Source organism: Oryx dammah, unplaced genomic scaffold (assembly GCF_014754425.2).
Source record: "Oryx dammah isolate SB20612 unplaced genomic scaffold, SCBI_Odam_1.1 HiC_scaffold_4, whole genome shotgun sequence".
In the NCBI taxonomy this organism is placed as follows: domain Eukaryota; kingdom Metazoa; phylum Chordata; class Mammalia; order Artiodactyla; family Bovidae; genus Oryx; species Oryx dammah.
The window spans coordinates 21426575-21451669 of NW_024070188.1; the positions used below are offsets into that span (position 1 = coordinate 21426575).

Below are 25095 nucleotides of genomic sequence, written 5' to 3' on the forward strand. Positions count from 1 at the left end.
TTGTTCTCTTTTCTGAGAAAATTTTTGGGTTAGCTTACAGCTCTCTATTGATATGATTTTTTAAATTCTGATATTGTATTGTTTAAGTACCAAGAGCTGTTTCATATTTTTAATTCAGGGATCAAAATAGCGTTATCTTGTAACCTTGAGGCAAGAACAGGTCTTTGCCACCCTCCATAGTTAGAGGACTTTGGCACACTGTAACATTATAAGCCCTTGCTTGATGATGTGATAGAGTACTACTCAGTCAGGCGCTGCTGCTGCTGCTAAGTCGCTTCAGTCGTGTCCGACTCTGTGCGACCCCATAGACGGCAGCCCACCAGGCTCCCCTGTCCCTGGGATTCTCCAGGCAAGAACACTGGAGTGGGGTGCCATTTCCTTCTCCAATGCAGGAAAGTGAAAAGTGAAAGTGAAGTCGCTCAGTCGTGTCCGACTCCTAGCGACGCCTTGGACTGCAGCCTACCAGGCTTCTCCAACCATGGGATTTGCCAGGCAAGTACTGGAGTGGGTTGCCATTGACAGTGGGTATTGTGGATTTGTGTAATGCCTTAGGACACAACCTGAGAATTCATTCATAGAGACCTCTGAGTCTAGTCGTGTTTCCTCTTAAATTAGGCGTTGGAACCTTGACGGGGAAACGACTACGACTCCCACAATCCACCACGACCCAGATTAGCGTGCAGAGGTTCATGCTGGGATTCCTTCTCTTCCGGGGAAGAGAGGAAAAGCTTTTTGAATGTGCGTCCGGAGGGTGAGGCTTTTCAGAGTCGCTGGTTCTCTTCTCGGTTAACCGTCAGTGTCTGGGTAAAAATAAGGGCCTACCTCAGTTTTTCAGGCCGGGAAAGGTAATCGACACCGCGCAGCACTCCTTTGCCCGCGAGCCAGACGGCATCTGCTGCGGGATCCGAAGAGGAAGGGCAGTGTGACAGCGGCCGGCTCTTGAGGCCGGTAGGAACTGACCGTCCCAGCCCCGGATCCCCAGGCTGAACGCTTTGACCCAGTAAGTATCGGGACTGGTTTCATGTCCTGGCCTTGGGACGTCGCCATGGACCTTTGGGCAGGCTCCGGTACCTTCTGCCGACCTCCACACATGTGTCATCCACTTGTTCTAAGTGTTGGGGAGCTCAAGCACACCGTTCTGGGTCCCGGCCCGGGAAAAGAAGAAAATTCTCTGAGTGTCACGTTCTTTGCACTGATGGTTTGGGAGAATTTACGTCAAAATCAGAGACTGTTTTCACTTGTCTGAGGAAAAGGGGTGGGGGGCAGGGAGACGAAGTTGGGCGGTCTTATTAAACTAAATTTATTTAAATGGTGGGGATAGTTACCTTATTTTTCACTTTCTGTTTGTTTTAAAACAGTTTCTAGCTGAAAGATAATCTAGGTAGTAGAAAGGTTGTGACTATGCTTGCTTTTAAAAAACTTCGTAGCAAAATTTGTGTCAGAGCCAGAACTTTGTAAAACCCAGAAGTGACTGCTGATTCAGTACAACTCATTTTGTAGGCCGAACCTCAGAAAGGTGAGGTGTGTCATCTAAAATTATGAAACCTGAGATTATAACCCAGTTCTCTTGACTCTGGAATCAGTGCTCTTTTTAACTGTGTTCACTGTGCTTTTACATTTTGGGTGGAGAGTGCAGCTCTGGAGCCTGACTGGGTTAGCATTTGGACTAATCATTTTCTGGTGCTGGTGACTTTGAGCCAGTTTCCTTCATTGAGAATGATCATGTGTGCCCAGTCAATTCAGTCCTTACAACCTCATGGACTATAGCCTGACAGGTTCCTCTGTACATGGGATTTTCATGGCAAGAATACTGGAGTGGGTTGCTATGCCCTCCTCTAGGGGATCTTCCCGACCCAGGGATCCAACTTGCGTCTCCTGCATTGCAGGTAAATTCTTTACGGCTGAGCCATCAGTGAAGCCCAGAATGATAGTAATGGTGCTTAAATTAGTTTGACATGTAAAACTTCAACTGTTAGCTGCTATTATGAAATTTGTTTATTTGCGCAACTCATTGTTAATTACTTTAAAGTTTTTGTATTTAGATATATTGGTGGATAAGGTTTCTTCTCTTTGTTTTCTCTTACTTGGCTTATTTTACCTGGGCGAGTTTATATACAATATTTTTTCTTCACCTCAGTCCAGACACACTTTGAAATTTTTGAAAAATTTTTTATTTCAATTTGCAGTATCATTGCCTTTGTTTAGGGATTCCCTGGTGGCTCAGACAGTAAAGAGTCTGACCCAGGGCTCCATCCCTGGGTCAGGAATATCCCTTGGAGAAGGAAATAAGAACTCACTCCAGTATTCTTGTCTGGAAAACCCCATGGATGGAAGAGCCTGATGGACTACAGTCCATAAAAGTCAGACATGACTGAGCAACTTCACTTTCGCTTTGCCTTTGTTTTATCCAAACCATAAACTTGAAATACAGTAGTTGAAATTTACAAATAAATTAGTATATTTGAGGAACAGTAAGGACATTGAAAATTTCTTCATCTAAATAATCTAGTTATAAATAACAAATATAGTTGTTCCAAATCCTTTTATAAAATGTATTTTCTTTTTCTTCAGCTCTTACTTTCTAACATAAATAACATTGTATTCTTTTCTAGTTACCTGCTCTACCATGCTATCTTGTGATATTTGTGGTGAAACAGTATCCTCAGAACCAGACATGAAGGCTCACCTAATTGTTCACATGGAAAATGAAGTTATATGTCCATTTTGCAAGTTGTCAGGTGTGAATTATGATGAAATGTGTTTTCATATTGAAACTGCTCATTTTGAGCAAAATGAACTAGAAAGAAACTTTGAGAGGATTAATACAGTACAGTATGGAACTTCCGATAACAGGAAGGACAGCAGCCTACAGTGTAGAGCAGACATTAATTCAAGTGTTCATTCAGCTTGTGCATCTAATCAGCCGAAGATTTCAGCTCAAAGCCTGCCTAAGGATGGTACTTTAAAACATAAAGACTTTTATTCAGAGAACTTAACTGAATCTAGAAAATTCCTGAAAAGTATGGAAAGACAGTCTGACCGAACCAAAATTAAAGAATCAATTTATGAAACTATGTACAGTCCTCCTGAATGTCCATTCTGTGGAAAAATAGAAGATAATAGTCAAGATATGGAAACTCACGTGAAAACAAAGCATGCTGATCTTTTAGACACTCCGTTAGAAGGTAAAGTATTCATTTTATATAATAAGTAGCATTAGTCTCAATCTAATATGTAGTATCCCAAAAGTTGGTTTGTAAATAAGATTACTACAAATGTGTTTTTAATTTCAGTTTATAGCATTGCTCATTTGCCATTATTATAATATGAAACTACTATAATGGAAAAGAGTTTTGATGCAAACAATAAATGTTTCATCTACTTTGAAAGTAGCTGTAGAAACTTTCTGAGGAGAAGTAGACTCACAGTCTAGTTTCCAGAGGAAGAAAGTGAAAATGAAAGTGTTAGTTGCTCAGTCCTGTCTGACTCTTTGTGATCTCATGGACTGTAGCCTACAAGGTTCTTCTGTCCATGAAATTCTCCAGGCAAGAATACTGGAGTGGGTTACCATTTCCTTCTCCAGGGGATCTTTCCAACCGAGGGATGGAACCTAGGTCTCTTGCATTGCAGGCAGATTCTTTACCAACTAAGCCACAGGGAAGACCACTTTCCAGAGGGTATTCTTTTATTTACCACCTAGGCCAGTGGCATCTGGATTCTCTGGGATTGTGATTTTCTGAGTTCTACTTTGATTCTTTTTTGATCAGAGAGCAAACTATGATTTAAGTTCTTTAGAATTTGTTGAAGTTATTGAAACTTGTTTTATGGCCTAAGATATGGGATATGGTCTGTTTTAGCACATGTTCACGTGTTCCATAGACATTTGAGAAAAAAAATGTATATTCTGATGTTGTTGGATCAAATGTTCTATATTTGTCAGTTAGAGTGTGTTGTTTGATTGTGTTCAGATCTTCCATGTCCTTACTGATTTCCTGTCGAGCAGTTCTACCAGTTTTTGGAAGGAGGTTAAAGTTCCCTATTATGATCTATATCCCAGTATATTTGTCTGTTTTTCCTTTAGGCTCTTTCAGACTTGTTTCATATATTGTGAGGCTCTTGTTGGTGCATACACATTTAGAATCATGTGTCTCTTTGATAATGTTGAGTTTCAAGAATAATTTATATACTGTGGATGCAAGTCCTTTATTGGATTTTGCAAATATTTCACAGATATTTTCTCCCAGTCTGAGACTTGTTTTTTCATTCTCTTAACAGTGTCTTTCATATATCAGAAGTTTTTACTTTTAATGAAGTTTGCCTTATTTGATTTCTTTTTTCATGGGTTGTGCTTTTGGTGTTGTATCAAAACTCTGCCAAACCCAAGGTCACCTTTCCCATGTTATCTTCTAGAAGTTTTGAATTTTACATTTAAGTCTGATTCATTTGAATAATTTTTATGAAAGGTTAAGGAGAGAAACCTATATGCAGGTGAGGAAGCAACAGTTAGAACTGGACATGGAACAACAGACTGGTTCCAAATAGGAAAAGGACTACATCAAGGCTGTATATTGTCACCCTGCTTATTTAACTTATACACAGAGGACATCATGAGAAACGCTGGGCTGGAAAAAGCACAAGCTGGCATCAAGATTGCCGGGAGAAATATCAATAACCTCAGATATGCAGATAATACTACCCTTATGGCAGAAAGTGAAGAGGAACTAAAAAGCCTCTTGATGAAAGTGAAAGTGGAGAGTGAAAAAGTTGGCTGAAAGCTCAACATTCAGAAAACGAAGATCATGGCATCTGGTCCCATCACTTCATGGCAAATAGATGGGGAAACAGTGGAAACGGTGTCAGATTTTATTTTGGGGGGCTCCAAAATCACTGCGGATGGTGACTGCAGCCGTGAAATTAAAAGACACTTACTCCTTGGAAGGAAAGTTATGACCAACCTAGATAGTATATTGAAAAGCAGAGACATTACTTTGCCAGCAAAGGTCCGTCTAGTCAAGCCTATGGTTTTTCCAGTGGTCCTGTATGGATGTGAGAGTTGGACTGTGAAGAAGGCAGAGCACCGAAGAATTGATGCTTTTGAACTGTGGTGTTGGAGAAGACTCTTGAGAGTCCCTTGGACTGCAAGGAGATCCAACCAGTCCATCCTAAAGGAGATCAGTCCTGGGATTTCTTTGGAAGGAATGATGCTGAAGCTGAAACTCCAGTACTTGGGCCACCTCATGTGAAGAGCTGACTCATTGGAAAAGACCCTGATGCTGGGAGGGATTGGGGGCAGGAGGAGAAGGGGACGAAAGAGAATGAGATGGCTGGATGGCATCACCAACTCGATGGACATGAATCTGAGTGAACTCCGGGAGTTGATGATGGACAGGGAGGCCTGGCGTGCTCTGATTCATGGATCGCAAAGAGTCGGAGACTGCTGAGCGACTGAACTGAACTGAACTGAAGGAGAGAGCATAAATTCATTTTTTGAATTTTAATAAATGCTATTTTTTAGGAAAGTTTCAGGTTCACAGTAAAATTGAGTAGAAAGTACAGGGAGTACTCAAGTACCCCCTGTCCCTCCTAAACTCCTCCAGCATTCAACAACCCATACCAAGTGATACATTTGTCAAAGTCAGTGAATCTGCATTGATGTCAATATCATCCAAAGCCCATGTTTATATTAGGGTTCACTCTTGGTGATGTACACAGGTTTTGACACAAGTATAATGACATGAACCCACCATTTAGTATTTAGTATCATACAGAATAGCTTCACTGCCCTGAAAATCCCCTGTGCTCCTCCTGTTCATCCTTCGCTCCCTGTGGCCACTGGCTACCATTGGTCTTTTAACTGTCTACATATTTTTGCCTTTTTTAGAATGTCATATAATTGGAATCACATGCCATGTAGCTTTTTCATATTGGTTTATTTCACTTAGCAATGTGCATTTAAGATTCCTCCATGTCTTTTTATGGCTTAATAACTTTTTTTAAAAATTGAATAATATTCTTTTGGATGTTCCACAGTTTATCTAGTCACCTACTGAAGGTCTCTTTGGATGCTTCCAAGTTTTGGCAATTATGAATAAAGCTCCTATAAACTGTACTGGCTTTTGTGTGGACAGAAGTTTTCAATTCATTTTGGTGAACACAAGGGAATTCGTGATTTTTGGATCATGTAGCAATAGTATGTTTGGTTTTATAAGAAATTGCCAGACCTTTTCAAAGGGATTGGACCATTTTGCATTCCCACCAGCAGTGAATGAGAGTTCATGTCCTTGCCAGCATTTGGTGTTGTCAATGATTTTGTTGTTCAGTCACTAAGTCACATCCAACTCTTTGTGACCCCCATGAACTGTGGCACACCAGGCTTCCCTGTCCTTCAGTATATCTCTGAGTTTGCTCAAACTCCTGTCCACTGAGTCAGTGATGCCATCCAACCATCTCATTCTCTGTCACCCGCTCCTCCTCTTGTCCTTAGTCTTTTCCAGAATCAAGGTCTTTTCCAAAGAATTGGCTCTTCATATCAGGTGGCCAAAGTATTGGAGCTTCAGCTTCAGCATCGGTCCTTCCAATGTATGTTCAGGGTTGATTTCCTTCAGGATTAACTGGTTTGATCTCTTTGCTGTCCAAGGGACCCTCAGAAGTCTTCTCCAGCACCACAGTTCAAAAGCATCAGTTCTTCAGCGCTCAGTCTTCTTTACGGTCCAACTCCTACATCCATACATGACTAGGAAAAACCAGAGTTTTGATCATACAGATTGTGACTAGCCAGATTTTGGTCATTCTAATATATATGTAGTGTTGTTTTATTTTAATTTGTAATCTTCTAATAACATCTTCTGTAGCCAGTATCAGCTAGGTCTTGGTCTTATAGAGGTACCATTTCTCTCTTGGGCAAGTTGTACCTGTCTGTCTGAGGTACTGGTTAATGGATGCAGCTCTTTGATCTTATGCTCCCAACTAGGGCATTTGATCTGTGTCCAGCTTCATGCTGAATGCTTGAATTCTGGATATCACCACTTAGTTTGGAGGGTACTGAGAATCCAGCCCCCAAAATCCATATCTAGACTGACCACTATTTACCATTTGATTTTTCTTTATACTTTTCTTATTTTGACTACAGAGCTGAATATTTATAATTAATATTTTCTTTCACTGTAGTGATAAGAGGTTTGTGCTTATGCTCAGTCTTTCATCTAGAAGTAGAAAATTGCTTTAAATCCAACTACAAAGAGCTTTTACTTAATAAAGTTAGTGGTAGTAGACAGTCTTAGACTTGATGTGAAAAACCTAAAGATTTGAAAAATAAAACCAACTAAATTATATCTCTAATACAGACTGTAATCAACTACTCTATGACTGCCCTATGTGTGGGCTCATCTGTACAAACTACCATATTCTGCAGGAACATGTTGACTTGCATTTGGAAGAAAGCAGCTTTGGACAAGGTATGACTATATGTTTAAAGATAAGGATGTTATGATTTAATTTCTACTTCCTAGGACATTATCTACTTTTTAGATTAGAGTTATAGAGCGGAAGAAAACACATTGGTTAAAAATAAATCTGTCCCTTAAAAAATTTTTAATACAGCTTCAACTTGTCAAAGATTTTTCACAGAAAAGACTGTCAAGGATTAACTGGTGTGACTAACAATTGAATTAGGGGTGTACATCCAGGGTTTTGACCCAGAACATCAGAAGATAATGAAATATTGTACCATTTTTTAAAATCTTTTTGATTTAAAAGTTGAGGCCATTCTTCCAGCAGCTGGAAGTAATTGAATTTAACATCTTATCAGTAAAAATTGTTTATGAGCTCAGAAGCTGCCATATGGCACATGTCATTTTAAAAAGAATGTGAAGTATGTGACTTCAAAGTTTTTCAAGTACATTTTCAACTACTCTTCTAGCTTCTTTATTACCACTGACTAGTTTTATAAGAGATTCTAAAGTTTTCTTCTGTTTCCCTATCTTTTTTGCTACTGGCATTGATTAAGTAATCATGATGGTGCCTTAGAAGTGGAAAGATCCTATATGAATTTCACAATTCCATTGAAACAGAATATAAAGTAGACAAAAAGAAAAACCAGTTGTGTTCTACTGGATATCAGTTTCTTAAGGTACATAGATATCTCCTGTTACTGCAGAGGTTTCTAGTATTCATTATCAGCGATCCTAGTACAGTTAGTGATGTCCATGGACATCATTACCCGATCACTCAGCCTAATACAGATGAGAATTGCTGGAGTAAAGATGAACAGTTCTTTACTAACTATGGTGGAAGAATAACTCTGATGTTGAGTTTCTGATAATTGTTTGTTTATGATAAGCTTTGTATGCTGCTGCTACTACTGAGTCACTTCAGTCCTGTCCAACTCTGTGTGACCCTATGGACTGCAACCCACCAGGCTCCTCTGTCCATGGTATTCTCTAGGCAGGGGTACTGGAGTGGGTTGCCATGCCCTCCTCCAGGGGATCTATCCAACTCTAGGATCTAAACCGGGTCTCAGGCAGATTCTTTACCACTGAGCCACCAAGGAGACCCAAGCTTTGTATGGGTACATGAGTTATTCTGTAACCTCCATAGGCTTACACATAGGCTATGTGTACTCCATAGGCTGGAGTCTGAGGTGAATCTGAGTGAATCACTGTAGATAGCCTCATAAGTATGCTAAAAATCAGTGTTGGATTGTGTATTTCTGCCAGTAAAAGTGGGGACCAATTAGGAAGAGGTATCAGAGGCTGAGCGATTTGAAGGGAAAGAAAGAATATTCAGATACATAATTAAACCATCAAATTGGGAGGTCAAGGAGATGCTAGCCAGAAGGCACTGAATAATAGATGTGTAGGACACTAGATAGAGAGCAAAATGGGCAAGTTACACTATTTGCTTGAGGTCAGACATTAGGTTATGATCTAATATCTGTACTTTGCTCACTTGTTTCTTTATTCTCTTAATTATTTCCATCCTCCCGTCCCCCCCACCAAGTATTTCTCTTAAAAACTAATCTGCCTTATATGTATTAATGAGGGGCACCACTCCAGGGTGCTACTTAATTTCTCTTAAGTTCTGGTTTCTTCAACAGATAATAATACTTAACTTCCTAACTGTTATGAAGATCCAAATGAGATATTTAATGAGAATTAATGAAACATGTTTGTCACAGCCTAAACACTCAGTGAATATTAGTGATTTAAGTGGAGGTTATACCCTTACAGAGGCAGTTCAAGTTCTGCTGGATTTATACTCAGTGTTTCTATGACATCATAGTCAAGAATAAATGGCAAAATAATAGCCTTTACTCCATTTAAAAAATATGTACTAACATATAACTTAGCCTTGTTTTCAGTCTTTTATTCTAAATATTAAAAATATATAATAGGTGTGAATAGAGTCCAGTGTTCTAGAGATCTAGAGTTGGCTCAACAGCTTCAACAAGAAGAAGACAGAAAGAGGAGATCTGAAGAATCAAGACAAGAAATGGAAGAATTTCAGAAGCTGCAGGTACAACGATTAATAATAATTATATTATTTTGGTTTATTTAGAGTTCTTATTTTTCAAACATGCTGTTAAGACTTCAGCTTATTATTTTTGTCTTTATTATAATACAAAATATTTTTTGCATATATTTTTTATAGTTCATAACAACCACCGTTCATAAGTATGCATTTACATACTGGAGCAAACACTTCTTATAAAGTGTCAGTCCCCAGCTTTTTTGGCATCAGGGACCAAGACAGTTTTTTCATGGACCTGGAGTGGCAGGGAGAATGGTTTCAGGTTGATTCAAGTGCATTATGTTTATCATGCTGCTGCTGATCGGACAAAAGTTTCAGACAGTAATGCAAGTGATGGGCAGCGGCTGTAAATACAGAAGAAACTTTGCTCACTCACCTACTGTTCATCTCCGGCTGTGCGGCCTGGTTCCTAACAGGTCATGAACTGGTACCCGTCTGTGGCCCTGGAGTTGGGGACCCTGATGTAAAGTATCTTATAGTCTTCCATACTCCATGAAGTTATTTTAGATGTTTTTTTTTTTGAACAGCAGAGGAAGAAATGGAAACAAAGAGTGCTTATGTAGCTTAACTTGTTCAGGATTGGACAGTATCAAATGGTGAAGCCTACTTTTAAACCTATGTTAATTGAGAAAACTAAGAAATTGAGATTCAGAATTTTAAATGTTTGCATAAATACTTAAAACAGAAACTTAGAATTAATGTCTCCTGAGTCTTAAAATTCGTTTAGTGACTGCAGTTCAGGAATTTAGAAAGAACCACTTTTAATGGAAAATGCTTTTTTATGAAGTTTGAGCCTATCTTAGGTGAATGGTAGTATCTACTGAACTAAACTGGTAGCTTCTTTTATATTTTAACAGCTTTTTCGACTCTTTTCAGTCCTAACTTGCTGTGGACTATGTAGTCATTTGCTAATAATGCTCATAGATTTTAAATGTTCTTTTTCTATGTACTTATAGGATAATGTCTGAATAAAAAGGGTTTATGAATGAATAGGTTTGAAAATGTTCAATTAAACAGGTTTGTGTACCTGATATCTTCTTAAAGCCTTTAGTATACTAATATGCATTGTACATATCATAATCTTCCTGAACTTGTTTGACCTCTAACTTTTTTTCCTCTGATTTCTTGCACATGGCTATTCTTTCTTTAGAATATCTAATTTAGGCTATTTTTCTCATCCATGGTTCATCTATTTGCATAATTATTTTCCCACCAAGATTCAGAGGAGAAAAAAGTTTACTTTTCTTATATCTTCTCTACCTTATATTATCAATACAATAGTTTTCAATGTTTAAGGGAATATAAGTTAATTATGTAACTTTGCAGGTTAGTTGTTTAGATCTCAGAAATATTTTTGTAGGAGCTATTTTAACATATTATTTTAGGTTTTCTATCAGTGTGCAAAAACATAGTTCATTTACTGCATAGAGTAAATACCTGAGTGAATTATGGATTAAGTAGGCCTTTCTAGACTAGCCTAGGAACCAAGTAACAAGTACAGGTTCCTTGACAGGTTGTCTTGAAAAAAATTAGCAGTATGGTCAGAACTCATCTGCTTTTCACATTACTATTAATAGGAAGATTGGATTCTCTACTTTCCCTGCTTCAAGGAAAACAAGTCTCTTGCCATGATGGTGGTTTGTAGAGAAAGGCTGTTATTAACTCAGGGATTTTTTTGTGTGTGTGATTATTTTTCATAAAAATCTGTAAGTTGACTCATATAGAAGTCTATAAACCAGAATGTTTCAAAATATATTTCCAATATATAAAATAGTGGTAAATTTTTCACCTCATTGATATAAAGGGACATAAAAATTAAGTCATTTGTTTTTATGTTCAATAGAGACAATATGGTTTAGATAATTCTGGAGGGTACAAACAACAGCAGCTACGAAATATGGAGATAGAAGTAAATAGGGGAAGAATGCATCCATCTGAATTTCATAGAAGAAAAGCTGATATGATGGAATCACTAGCTATTGGTGTTGATGATGGAAAAACAAAAACATCTGGTGAGTATTTAAACATCCAAATCATGGTTTTAATATTGCATATGTCACTGAAGTAATAGGATTATTTGAATTATGCTTGATTTTCACAACCCACAGTTTATATAGTTTTAGGTGAGACCATGTATTCAAATAATTTTTTTGTGTGTTGTTTTAAAACTCCTGACCTTTTATTTTTATAGTAAATGATTCACTTTTATCTTGTATCAATTTACTTGACATTTGAAAACAGACCTTTGAGAATAGTTTTTATTGAGAGCTTACTATTTTCCAGACAATTGCTGTCTAGTAGAATGTAAGTGAGCCACATAAATAATTTTAAATTTCCAGTAGTCACATTAGAAAGATAAAGACTAGGTGAAATTAATTTTAATATTTTTCCAGTATGTCCAAAATATATTTCAATGTGTAATCGGTATTAAAAATTATCAGTGCAGTATTTTGCAATCTTTGTACAGTCTTTAAAATGCAGTGTGTATTTTAGTTTGCAGAACATCTGCGTTTGGACAAGCCACATTTCAGGTGTTCAGATAACCATATGCAAATAGTTTCTGCCATATTGTTCAGTATAGTTTTAGACACTAAGACCTTTATATATATTGTGTCATGTAACTCTCAAAAGAAAAATCTTGTGTATTAGATTTTTCTGGATGAGCAAATTGTGTCTTAGAGAGATGAAATTACTTTCCTAAGGTAAGGTTGGGCTTCCCAGGTGGCGCTAGTGGTAAAGAACCTCCTTCCAATGCAGGAGACATAAGAGACGCAGTTTCAATCCCTGGGTTGGGAAGATCCCCTGGAGAAGGGCATGTCAACCCACTCCAGTATTCTTGCCTGGTAAATCCCATGGACAGAGGAGCCTGGAGGGCTACAGTCCATAAGGTTGCAAAGAGTCAGACATGACTGAAGCAAATTAGCACAAGGTAAGGTTGCGTAGCTAGTTATTGGCTGAGTTGGTATTCACAATCAGATCTGCCTTGTTCCAAAGAATGTATTTTTTCCTGATATCTTCCACATTTTTAAAAAATATATCTGTTAGTATAGTTAAAAAATATTATATGGAAACAGCTTTGTTCCTGCCACCCAATTTTTATGAAACTTAATGTTTTTAAGCTGTAAAACCTTTTATATGCATTTTAAACCCCTTGTGTACCCCTCTTTGATTTCTAATTTCTCCTCCTCCACAAAGGGAATCATTATCCCAAATTTGGCATTTATCAATCTCCTATATGTTTTAGTAATTTTATCCTGTATGTAAGTTTCCATAATAATAGATAACCTTTTATATTTTAAACTATATGTAAGTTGGTGTACAATATGTGTGCTCTGATTGGATTTGCTTAAATGTGTTGATTCTTAAACTGTGCTGCTTTCACTTTGCTGAATAGAATTTGCTGTTATGACTTCCATTGTTTCCAGTGTTTTATTCTTAAAAATTATGAACAGGTTTCCTCCTCAAAAGTTTCTCTAACATCCAGACCAGAAATACTAGATTAAAGGACACTTGCATAACTAATTTTGTTAAGAGTATTATGAAGTTGTTTTCTAGAACGGTTGTAACCTGCATTAGGTCGTTGTGTTTTTGACTCACACTTTATATTGTGACTCTTTTAAGTTTTTGCCATTTAATGGTAAGATACATCTCTTAATTGCATTTCTCTGATGACTCCTGAATTCATTTCTTCTGTAAACAACCTAGTCCCTTTTCTCGTCTCCGTTGGGTTGTTTGTCTTTTTCTTACTGATTTTTGGCAGTCCGTTAAGTATTCAAGATATTATTTCTTCATTGATGATATGAGGAGCAGTTTTCTTTTTCAAATCTATATTTACCTTGAACCCAGGTCTTCCGCATTGCAGGTAGATTCTTTACCAACTGAGCTACAAGGGAAGCCCGAGAATACTGGAGTGGATAGCCTATCCCTTCTCCAGCGGATCTTTCCAACCCAGGAGTTGAACTGGGGTCTCCTTCAGTGCAGGCAGATTCTTTACCAACTGAGCTATCAGGGAAGCCCAAATTTTGTATGTGGTGTCTTTAATTAGGCAGAATTTTAAATTTGAATGTAATCAGATTTCTCAGTCTTTCCCTTTACTTGCGTCTTAAGTGTCTTATTTAAGAAATTCCTCCATCTTTGATATCATAAACATATCCTTTTATATTTTCTTTAAATATTTATACCCTTAAAATGGATAACCAGCAAGGACCTACTTTATTAGATATATAGCACAGGGAACTCTGTTCAATATTATATAATAATCGTAATGGGAAAAAGAATTTGAAAAAGAACAGAATTATGCATAACTGAATCACTTTGCTGTATACCTGAAACTATCACATTGTTAATGTTAATCAACTATACTCAATATAAAATAAAAAGTTAAAATAATTATATATATATGTACATAAAAACAATTCCTTCATGTAGATCTTGGTATTTTTTTATGCCAACTGGAACTAATTGTATCACATAAAAATCAACTAACTGTGATAAACCATAATGAAGTTTTTAAATTGGGAGCAAATTGATTAGAACTGAGCTTCAGAGAAAATGATGTCCAGCACAATGTATAATAAAATGGAGAGATAAGAAGAACATTCATTCAGCAGTGTACTTTTATGTTGCAGAAATAAAAAAGGCAAACAATTTCAATTCAGCATAATAAGTAATATGCTAGTGTTAGGAACCTTGCATTGTGTAAAACAAGCAGGACAATAACTAAGACTATGTCAGTAAAAAGGTAGAAGACGGAATTGGCAGGATTTACATTTGCCTTGAGAAAGAGATTGATACTGGAGATGTATGAGACAGACATAGAAAGGTGATACCCTTCTAAACCTTCTAAATCTCTTTTCCATTTTAGGAATTATGGAAGCACTTTATAGGTATTATCAGAATGCTGCCACAGATGTGAGGCGTGTGTGGCTTTCTGCAGGGGTGGATCACTTTCATTCATCTTTTGGTGATAAAGGTTGGGGTTGTGGTTACAGAAATTTCCAAATGCTGCTTTCATCATTATTGCAAAATGATGCTTATGATGATAGCTTGAAAGGTATGTGAAATACAGACTCTGAATTTACCATCTAATAAAGTACATATGATGTGGAATGAATTAATATATAGTATGCATATTAAAATTAATAGCTTTAATAAAGATATATTTTAGTGGATATCTGCATTAAAAATCTTCATTCTGGTTGTAGGAAGAGAAAATGATATAGTAGATGTCAGAAATAACTGTCTTAAAAATGATAGGTTCTTGTAGAATATATGATGTACTGCTAAGTATTATTCAGTACTTTAGTAACTGTCATATTACATGTTTGCTTTGTATAATTTTAGGTATGTCAGTTCCTTGCATTCCAAAAATTCAGTCTATGATTGAAGATGCATGGAAGGAAGGTTTTGATCCCCAGGGTGCCTCTCAGCTTAATAACAGGTTACAGGGAACAAAGGCCTGGATTGGAGCATGTGAAATATATACCCTTCTCACTTCCCTAAGGATAAAGTATGTACCTAAAAAGCCAAGTTAATGTCATTGTCATATCTAGGAAGTTTTTGTTGTTTGTGTTTTTAAACTATCAAAGGGATAGTTCAGTCGCTCAGTCATGTCCAACTCTTTGCGACCCCATGAATCGCAGCACGCCAGGCCTCCCTGTCCATCACCAACTCCCAGAGTTCACTCAAACTCACGTCCATTGAGTCGGTGATGCCATCCAGCCATTTCATCCTCTGTCGTCCCCTTCTCTCCCTGCCCCCAGTTCCTGCCAGCATCAGAGTCTTTTCCATTGAGTCAACTCTTCACATGAGGTGGCCAAAGTATTGGAGTTTCAGCTTTAGCATCATTCCTTCCAGGGAACACCCAGGGCTGATCTCCTATAGAGTGGAATGGTTGGATCTCTTTGCAGTCCAAGGGACTCTCAAGAGTCTTCTCCAACACCACAGTTCAAAAGTATCAATTCTTCAGCGCTCAGCTTTCTTCACAGTCCAACTGTCACATCCATACAGGACCACTGGAAAAGCCATAGCCTTGACTAGACAGACCTTTGTTGGCGAAGTAACGTCTCTGCTTTTCAATATGCTATCTAGGTTGATCCTAACTTTGCTTCCAAGGAGTAAGCGTCTTTTAATTTCATGGCTGCAGTCACCATCTGCAGTGATTTTGGAGCCCAAAAAAATAAAGTCTGACACTGTTTCCACTGTTTCCCCATCTATTTGCCATGAAGTGATGGGACCAGATGCCATGATCTTCTTTTTCTGAATGTTGAGCTTTAAGCCAACTTTTTCACTCTCCTCTTTCACTTTCATCAAGAGGCTTTTTAGTTCCTCTTCTCTTTCTGCCATAAGGGTGGTGTCATCTGCATATCTGAGGCTATTGATATTTCTCCTGGCAATCTTGATTCCAGCTTGTGCTTCTTCCAACCAAGCGTTTCTCATGATGTACTCTGCATACAAGTTAAATAAGCAGGTGACAATATACAGCCTTGACATACTCCTTTTCCTATTTGGAACCAGTCTGTTGTTCCATGTCCAGTTCTAACTGTTGCTTCCTGACCTGCATATAGGTTTCTCAAGAGGCAGGTCAGGTGGTCTGGTATTCCCATCTCTTTCAGAATTTTCCACAGTTTATTATGATCCACACAGTCAAAGGCTTTGGCATAGTCAATAAAGCAGAAATAGATGTTTTTCTGGAACTCTCTTGCTTTTTCGATGATCCAGCAGATGTTGGCAGTTTGATATCTGGTTCCTCTGCCTTTTCTAAAACCAGCTTGAACATCTGGAAGTTTACGGTTCACATTAAGGAGCAATAATAAAATGAAAGACTTATAATGAAAACCAACCACACTTACCCTGTTTCTTGATCTTCTCTATTCTCAAGACTTATTTCTTAGAGACGGCTGTCACTTTCATTGTTTTTAAATAATATGGTTTAGAAAGCGGGACGTTCGGCTTGCGAGCGGGAACTTCTCTGTTGCGCACAGAAAAAGAACGATTTAAAAATGGGTGATGTTGAGAAGGGCAAGAAGATTTTTGTTCAGAAGTGTGCCCAGTGCCATACTGTGGAAAAGGGAGGGAAGCACAAGACTGGGCCAAACCTCCATGGTCTGTTTGGATGAAAGACAGGTCAGGCTCCTGGATTCTCCTACACAGATGCCAACAAAAACAAAGGTATCACCTGGGGAGAGGAGACGCTGATGGAGTACTTGGAGAATCCCAAGAAGTACATCCCTGGAACCAAGATGATCTTTGCTGGCATTAAGAAGAAGGGAGAGAGGGAGGACTTGATAGCTTATCTCAAAAAAGCTACCAATGAGTAATAGTTGGCCACTGCCTTATTTATTATGAAACAGAAGTGTTTCATGACTTATGTGTACCATATTTAAATTGATCTCCTCCACTAGAATTCAGATCATGAACGGCTGATGGAATAATTCTGTTGGACAGTCCTGATTTAAATAAGATTGGTCTGTGGCTAAACAAATATGGTCAGCTTTTTTAATTTTGATAGTAATTCTGGTTCAACAAGTACTATCACTTTTCCCATTCTAAAGAGATGACTGAACTTGAATAAGGAATATTAAACTTTTTAGGGAGATGGTGCATTCCTTCTCAAAACCTATAAGAGATTGGTTTTATATTTAGATTTCTATAACTGGTTATATTAATATATTTAAATACTGAAAAGGTCCCTTCACTGTCTCATAGAACAGAGGAGGATTCACACGTGTTTCAAGTTGTGTTCATTAGCCTGTTAAGGCAAGGATTGAAAATACACTGACAAAGTCCACTTTATCTGTTTGGTTTTATAAACTATGCCAATTTAATTAAAATTCTCTAAAATTTAGCCTTTTACTTAATGAAAGGCATTTTTAGTGTGGTTTATGTATAGCATCAAATAAAGAGTATTTAGCACATCAAAAAATAAAAAATAAATAAATAATATGCTTTCATGGCTTTTTCTTGGTTTGTCAGCTTTAGACATTGTCTGTTACATTCTCCTTGTATCTCCCACCTGTTTCTCCTCACTTCTTATAATATGGTTAAATCTCAGTTTTTATTAAGTTAGAGTCATAACTATGTAAATATTATTCACTAATGATTTTATATCTTTCCTGAAAAGCTTTTTAAAGTTTTCCTTAAGAATTGCCTTCCCTTTTCCCTTTTACTGTTTGTCTACATCATGGTCAAGTTTTTGCAGAAACTCCACTTATGTAATCTGAGGTACTCCTTATTCCTGGAGACGTTTTTCTTGAAGCCGATTGTCCTTCTCTAGTCTGGATTGTTTGCTTCTAGATCCTTTCCATAGCTCTAATCATGTTGCATTTCTTCACTCTCTTGAATTGGACCCTGGATTTTTTCCTGGATTCCACGTCTTTCTCGTTTCTGGATTATTCTCTTTTACTTGAACACTTCCTTTATTAGCTTCCTAAGAAAGGACGCCTAGTCTTATTACTGAGTGATAGTTTGTGTAACTCAGAATCATTTATGGATCAGATTAAGTTGTTCCTCTACTGGCTTCTAACAATCAGTATTACTTAATGAGAAGGCAAGATGTACCTGAAGAATCCTGTGGACAGAGGAGCCTGGTGGGCTACAGTCCATGGGGTTGCAAAGAGTTCGGTATGACTGAGGGACTAAGCACATAGTGGTTAACAGCTTAGACTTTTTGAAATAAAGTTGCCTACAACCGATTCTAGCTCTCTGCTTATTAGCTCTATGATTTAACTTGTTCGTACCCTAGTTCCACCATTGAAAAAAGAACATATAACAGTGACTGCATCATAGAGTTGTAGTGATAATATAGTGCTTAGACTGTGACTGGCATGTAGTAAGAGCTTAAGGGTTCAGTGTTGTTTGATGAGTATGATCTCTCCAGTTTCTTTATTTTTCTTTCTGGCACTCCTGTTGGCCGCTGAACTTTTTTGACTCTTTGAATTCACTGGTCATGTCTTACTTTTTGATCTTTGCTTTTTGTTTTACTATCTGGATTCTCAACTTTATCTCCTCACTACTCTATTGAAATTTTTATTTTAACAATAATGTTTTTTGATTTTTTTTTTTTAATTTTACTTTACAATTCTGTATTGGTTTTGCCATACATTGACATGAATACACCACGGGTGTACATGCGTTCCCAAACATGAGCCCCCCTCCTACCCCCCACCCCACAACATCTCTCTGGGTCATCCCCACGTACCAGCCCCAAGCGTGCCATATCCTGCATCAATTTCACAGCTTCATGGCCTTTCATGGTTGTAAAATTTTTCTATTCCTTGCATTTTTCTGTTTCCTCCATGTTAAATTAGTTTCATGTCTATTTATTTTAGTCTGTTCATTTAGAAGACTTTCTTCTAGCTTTTAAAAATCCTTACTGTTTTTACTAAAGTGAAGAATGAGGCAGTAAAAAAGCTGATTGGCAGTCTTGTAGGGTTTCATGGAGCTTGTAGTTGAGAAAACTTCATTTCTTAGGTGGAAGTTTGCTGTTGGTTGGGGACTCTGAAATATTAGTATAAGAGGGAGCTCTTTTCTCAGAGTCCATTCTTGCCTATAGTTCCTCCACTAGGTGAGGAGTTGATTAGTGACTTGCTCTGTTTATTCAACCTTCCAGTTAATCTCTGTTTTCAGCCTCAGTATTACTCTGCCCAGTACCTGGTGTGCATTAAACTTCTGTCCTCTTTTGGGTTTTAAGAAAGTTGTCTCTATTTCTCTGCATTCACTTTTATGTTTACTCTCTCCTGCTATCCATTTTCCAGAAATGTGTGCCAGTTTCTTGTCAGACCCTATTCTCTTTCTCCATAGGTGTTTAAATAATTTTCTCCTTCAGTATTATGTTGTCGCGCTTTCAAGAGGCATCAGAGATAAATGCTTATGATCATCTTTAATAGAAAGTTTGCCTTAAGCTTCATGACTGTATATTTCCTTTTATGTTTGTTTCCAAGTCATTTTGCCAGTGTTTTACATCATTTCTATATATGAGTTATATTCAGAGATAAAAATACTTCTTAAATTTTAAATAGAAAAATGACTGTGTGTATAACTTTCTTGAATTATTAAATTCAAAGAACTGTTTTAATGCCCTTTAAATTTTTCTTTTCCTTTTTGCCAGTCTGTTCACACCTTCAGATTATTTATACTATATCATATTTTGAGGTTTTAAGTCATTTTTAAGGAAAGGAAAATTTTTGTTTAAAGTACCTGATATATCATGCTGTTTTCTTGGTACCTGAAATAAATTAGTTCTTTGTAAAGCCTTTTTATTACTATACCCTCATTTGTTTACTAGTTATTTAAATGTCTTCCTTTTGCTCTCTATGAATTTATCCATAGAATACCATTCAAATTTTAAATCTAAACCTGTAGTCAACTGCTAACCCAAGATCACTGTTCTTACTTGTTGATAGCTTTTCCAGAAGTTCATTTCAATATTTAAAGCTCAGGAGTAATCAGCTGAAAGTTATAAATATTAAACTTACTGAGGCTGAAGATAGCAACTAGTACAATGTGGGTGTATTTGGAAACTTTATGGCCAAGAAAGACAAGAATAGGATGTCTGTGCTATACTTTAAAGTGAAAATAAATCTTTTAATTGTTTTTCCTTTCCTTTATACTCAGTCTTTTTAAAATAGTTGTTGAGAAGTATAAATAATGCTCCTGGTTAAAATAATTTGATTTATTCATGGTTGACTTCCTCTTGAGGAAATAGTACCGGCATGGTCTGTTGCCAAATAGTAGATAGATAGATGTACAGATGGGGGTACACACAGGTTTTCTGTGATCTTTACAGGTATTCTTTTCTTGTCTATTATTGAAATTTGAGAGAACTGACCGGAAAAATATTTAGGATATTTTGGATAACTTCTTATGGCTGCTGAGAAATTAAAAATCAACTTCTAATTAATCATCAGGTTTAGAGACTTTAGAATTAAAGTCCCCATGTCTCAGGTTATATGTAGACTCTTTAAAATCAGGTATGATCCTCATTTACTACGAAGGGAGATTTTCAGTGTGAGAAAATTTTTGTAACTTTGATAGCTATCATCAACCTTAAGTTATTTAAAGAATTTCCTCCTAAAATAACAGTTTTCAGATAAATAATAAAATTTTATTTCTTCTTAGGAAAATGATGAAATAAAATTAAAATGTTTGCATTTTATAACTCCATTGATAAAAAGTTTTTAAAATATTTTCTAAATAATCCATTTGTCAAATTTTTTATAGGTGTCGTATTGTTGACTTTCACAAGTCAACTGGTCCTTTGGGTACACACCCTCGCTTATTTGAATGGATATTGAGCTACTATGCTTCAGAGAGAGAAGGAAGTCCAAAAGCAGTGTGTACATCTAAACCGCCTATCTATCTTCAGCATCAAGGTTAGTATAATTTATAGATACTGAGTGTAACTTATAAGATGATTTATTTATATAAGACAACTAATTAGCTTTTGCTTTAGGGTATGTTAAGATTCTGATAATAGAGGAGAGAAGTATACTGACATTACTCTGATTTGTAGAGCTATATTGTCATCATAATACATTGCAGTAATGGATGATATCCATGATATCTTTGGGGTGACCTGATTCAGGGCTACCTCTTCCTTTATTATTAATCGTTAATTTTTTTCAGGGCTTTACCTCACTTCAATGAGGCCTTCCCTGACCACCCTTTAAAAATTTTTAGCTCATTACTCTATCCCTCTCTAGCACTGGCATTTCCTTTCCCTCTTCCCTGCATGATTTTGCTTTAGCTAACATATATAGACTTTACTCATTTACCTTGTTTATGGAGTATTTCTTCCTATTAGAATGTAAGCTCCATGAAAGCAGACATGTCTATTTTGTGTGCTTTTGTGTCACAAACTGTCTGGAACAGTGCCTAATGTGTGGGTATTTCATGAAATTTCTCAAGTGGATGATTTGAATTGACAGGAAGAAAGAGAAGTAAATGTTAGGAATTTCATTGTTTAGGATATAAGCTATAAAAGTTAAGCCCTTCCCATTGAAATTATCTTATATATATAAATTAACTTTTGTTTACCTTTTGGAACCATGAGTTTTTGTTCCCCAGCAGTTAAATTTCAAATCCTTTTATCTGAGATCACTGGAATAAAAAGGACTATGGGATTAGGAAAGGAAACTAAAATATTTGACATAGTAGAAGTAGAATATTTTGCCATGAAGCCTTTGGAAAACTAAAATTGAATGAAAGAAAACTGGAGGTTAGGAAGTAGAACTAAAGTTTTGTGTCTGAGAACTCAAAGAACTCAGATAACCAATATGTCAGAGGGACTGACTGTATTTATATATGAAACACACATAAAAAGTATATATAGGGTGTTTATATGTGTGTGTGTGTGTGTGTGTGTGTGTGTGTGTATAGTAACTTACAGCTGCTCAAATAGGTATCTCTCGCACATGTATATATGTACTCTTTTTTGATTTTTCTACAGGTCATAGTCGAACAGTTGTTGGAATTGAAGAGAGAAAAAACCGAACATTATGTTTACTAGTATTTGATCCTGGATGCCCTTCTCGAGAAATGCAGAAACTTTTAAAGCAGGACATGGAAGTTAGCAGTCTCAAGCAACTACGGAAGTTTGTAGGGAATTTAAAACATAAGCAATACCAGATAGTGGCAGTAGAAGGTGTGCTTTCTTCAGAGGAGAAAATTGTAAGTATCTAAATATTTTTCATGTGACGCTTGGACAGGTTGAACTTCAGAGTGTAAAATTTTTAAGTTAAACATCAATGTTATTCCTTTGTAACTCCTAACACCTCATTCTATAACATTAGATTGGCAAAGATATGTTGTTGTTCACTACGTCATTTAATTCCAGAATGGACATCTTTAAATTTCAGATGATACCCAAATATTGTCAGATACTTTGCTCAGAACTTCATAAAAATATTTAATTTTATAATACATAATTTAATTTTGATTATCAGGGGAGTAATGAAAATGGCAACACTATGATAAGAAAGTCTAACTTAATCAAGGAGTTCCAGCTCATATTGGTCTTAGTTGATTAAATGTGATTCTAGAGATTCCTGAGGCTCTAAGTTAGGCACTTGGATGTACTATTGGAGATACAATTATCACACTATTGAGAGAGTTAAGTACTCTGAGGGACAGTTTTTCTTTCAGATTCAAGAACTGCTCACACACAATACTTACGGATATATACAATTCCAGAAATTACCTCCAGTAGTGCTGCCTCTTTACCCCTTGCATTTAACTGATGAGCAGTACATCATAGAAGAGTTCCTGAGGAGTGGGGCCCCTCCATTTGTATAAACAGAAGCTATATGGTGGCATACCAAGTCTAGAAAATGCAAATTCTCTCATCTTGAAGAAAAAAAGTCCCTCTTTAGTACTCCACATTTGTTTCCCTCTAAAGAGAGAAGGGCTTCCCTTATGGCTCAACTGGTAAAGAATCCTCCTACAATGTGGGAGACCTGGGTTCAGTCCCTGGGTCGAGAAGATCCCCTGGAGAAGGGAACACTTACCCACGCCAGTATTCAGGCCTGGAGAATTCCATGGACTGTATAGTCTGTGGGGTCACAAAGAGTTGGACAAGACTGAGCGACTTTGACTTTCAAAGGGAGAACAGACACCGCAGTAGAGAGGAGCATTTATGAAGAATAATAGGATCATGAGGGAAACGACTAAAGTTGTTTGAAATGAGAGAGAGCTAGAGTAATCTTTTTAGCCTCACAACTTGGGATATAAAGGCAAGGATTGTTGACGAAGTTCTTCAATTTAATTATGATAAGTTTCTTTGCAAATGTTTATGCAAAGAGGTTTCTTTGCAATGACTTAAATATCAGAATTGCATTCCTTTTTTTAAACCCTATCATTTATTTGGCTGAATGAAGTTAGAGGTTAATTTTAACTGTTAGAAAAAGCAAGATGCTTGCTCACCAATATACAGATAACTTTTGAGATCATAGATGAGGTTTGATACTAAGATGGAGTTTAGCTGAGTATTTTATTTGGCTGTTACTTTTCTGGTCTTGAAAGAGAGGCATTGGTGGTATTTCTCTGCTCATAGTCTCATCTTTAACTCTCCTTCCCTGTTTTTACTTGTCTCTCTCTGAGTTTCAGCCACATTTTTACTTTTGATTCATTATTCCATAAAAAGGTGATATTTTCTTTTTAATTTTTTGCATTTTATCTTTATCTCAAATTTTCTTTAATTTTTTATGGCTTGACTTTAAAAATTATTTCCTAATTTCCTAAATTTGAAGTTGTACTATTCTTTACAAGATTTTCATTATCTTGAAAAAAAAAAAAAAAAAACCAGATTTTAGTTTTTTTGATATTAGATGATAATGCTTATTTTAATTAATTGACTTGTCACTTAACATTTTTAAAATTTCTTTTCAAGGCTAGGAGACAAGCTTCTCAAGTCTTTACAGCTGAGAAGATCCCTTGAAGAAGTCAGCATTTCAGTGATTGTGGAATTTTACTTTTTTTTTTTCCAAATTCTGGTATTAACCTTAATACAACATATGAATCTGTGGATTTTCTAAATACTCCGTTTATATTTTAATTTCTGAAATGTCTAAATTATACCTTTAGTGCTTCATTGTTTAGTAATTATTCCAATAAAATATCTTGTTTGCATTGTGAGTTTTGTATTTCTTGATTTATCCATGTTTCAGAAACTAGTTTTGTGTTATAGTCATATGACTATTTGTTGAGTTCTAACTTGTGTTAGGTATTCTCAGTATTTTGCATGTATTAATTAGTTTGATTTCCAAAATATTTTATAGTTTTGTGAGACAAATACTGTTATTAGCCCTGTGAGGAAGCTGAAACTTGCAAGATTAGTAATTTGCCCAAGAAAGTGGCCCTAATCTAAGATGTGAGCCCAGACTGTCTCACCTCCAAGCTCTTACCATTATAGCATTCTGCTTTATTCTGTTATTATTATATATGTAATGAAATTCCCTCCTCACTAGATAGAAAGAACCTTAATACTTCATAGGCATAATTCTGAAAAGAGTAATTTGCTTTTGTTAAATATTTACACTCATATAACTGTGAGAGTCTTATGTTTAATGTGTCCTGTAAGAAGGAATCTTTCAGTTTCATGTTAGGATTGCCAGTTAAGGTTGAAGCAAGAATCTTATTCTGGCCAGTTTTAAGCAGAAGAGAATTCGTTCAAATTATCAGAAGTTCACAGAATCCACAGGTAACTAGGGAGCTATTCTAGAACAAAGGCAACAGTTGAGGCTAGAATATGGCCTAATATAGCAGGGGCAATCAGGTTAGGAGTTGGGGTAGAATGTCTGCTTAGATTTCAGATTCCAGAGAGAGCACATCTGATTAGCATGTGACTGTCTGCCATGGGTCAGAGGCCCTTTCTCAGAAAGAAATCTGGGTAGATGAAAAAAGAGATATTAAAAAGGAGAAGCAGTAAGGGGCTGCTACCCCATTAAAAAATGAACAAGAACTTACTTGAATGAAGTTCTATGAATATTATCTATTGTACTAAATACTAAGTGTTGCACTCCTGGAATGAATAGTATTGCCAATTGGAAAATTCTGGAAAACCTCCTTTCT

The 25095-nt window shown here is 36.5% G+C and overlaps 1 protein-coding gene and 1 pseudogene across 2 annotated transcripts; both read left to right on the forward strand.

Moving 5' to 3' along the window:
* Window positions 1–239: 239 nt before the first annotated feature.
* On the forward strand, window positions 240–24159 carry ZUP1 (zinc finger containing ubiquitin peptidase 1). Of its 2 annotated transcripts, none has more exons than XM_040238432.1 (10): window positions 240–1000; window positions 2613–3185; window positions 7344–7454; window positions 9392–9513; window positions 11372–11540; window positions 14393–14581; window positions 14872–15037; window positions 20749–20900; window positions 21977–22197; window positions 23915–24159. In XM_040238432.1, exons 2-10 carry the CDS (start codon window positions 2627–2629, stop codon window positions 23960–23962), a joined length of 1737 nt encoding a protein of 578 aa, XP_040094366.1. In that variant the 5' UTR covers window positions 240–1000; window positions 2613–2626; the 3' UTR covers window positions 23963–24159. The 2 variants fall into 2 exon arrangements, with proteins under 2 accessions (XP_040094366.1, XP_040094367.1); XM_040238433.1 differs by having other exon boundaries at window positions 692–948; window positions 23915–24153.
* Window positions 16492–17367, forward strand: LOC120862460 (annotated as a pseudogene).
* Window positions 24160–25095: the final 936 nt, after the last annotated feature.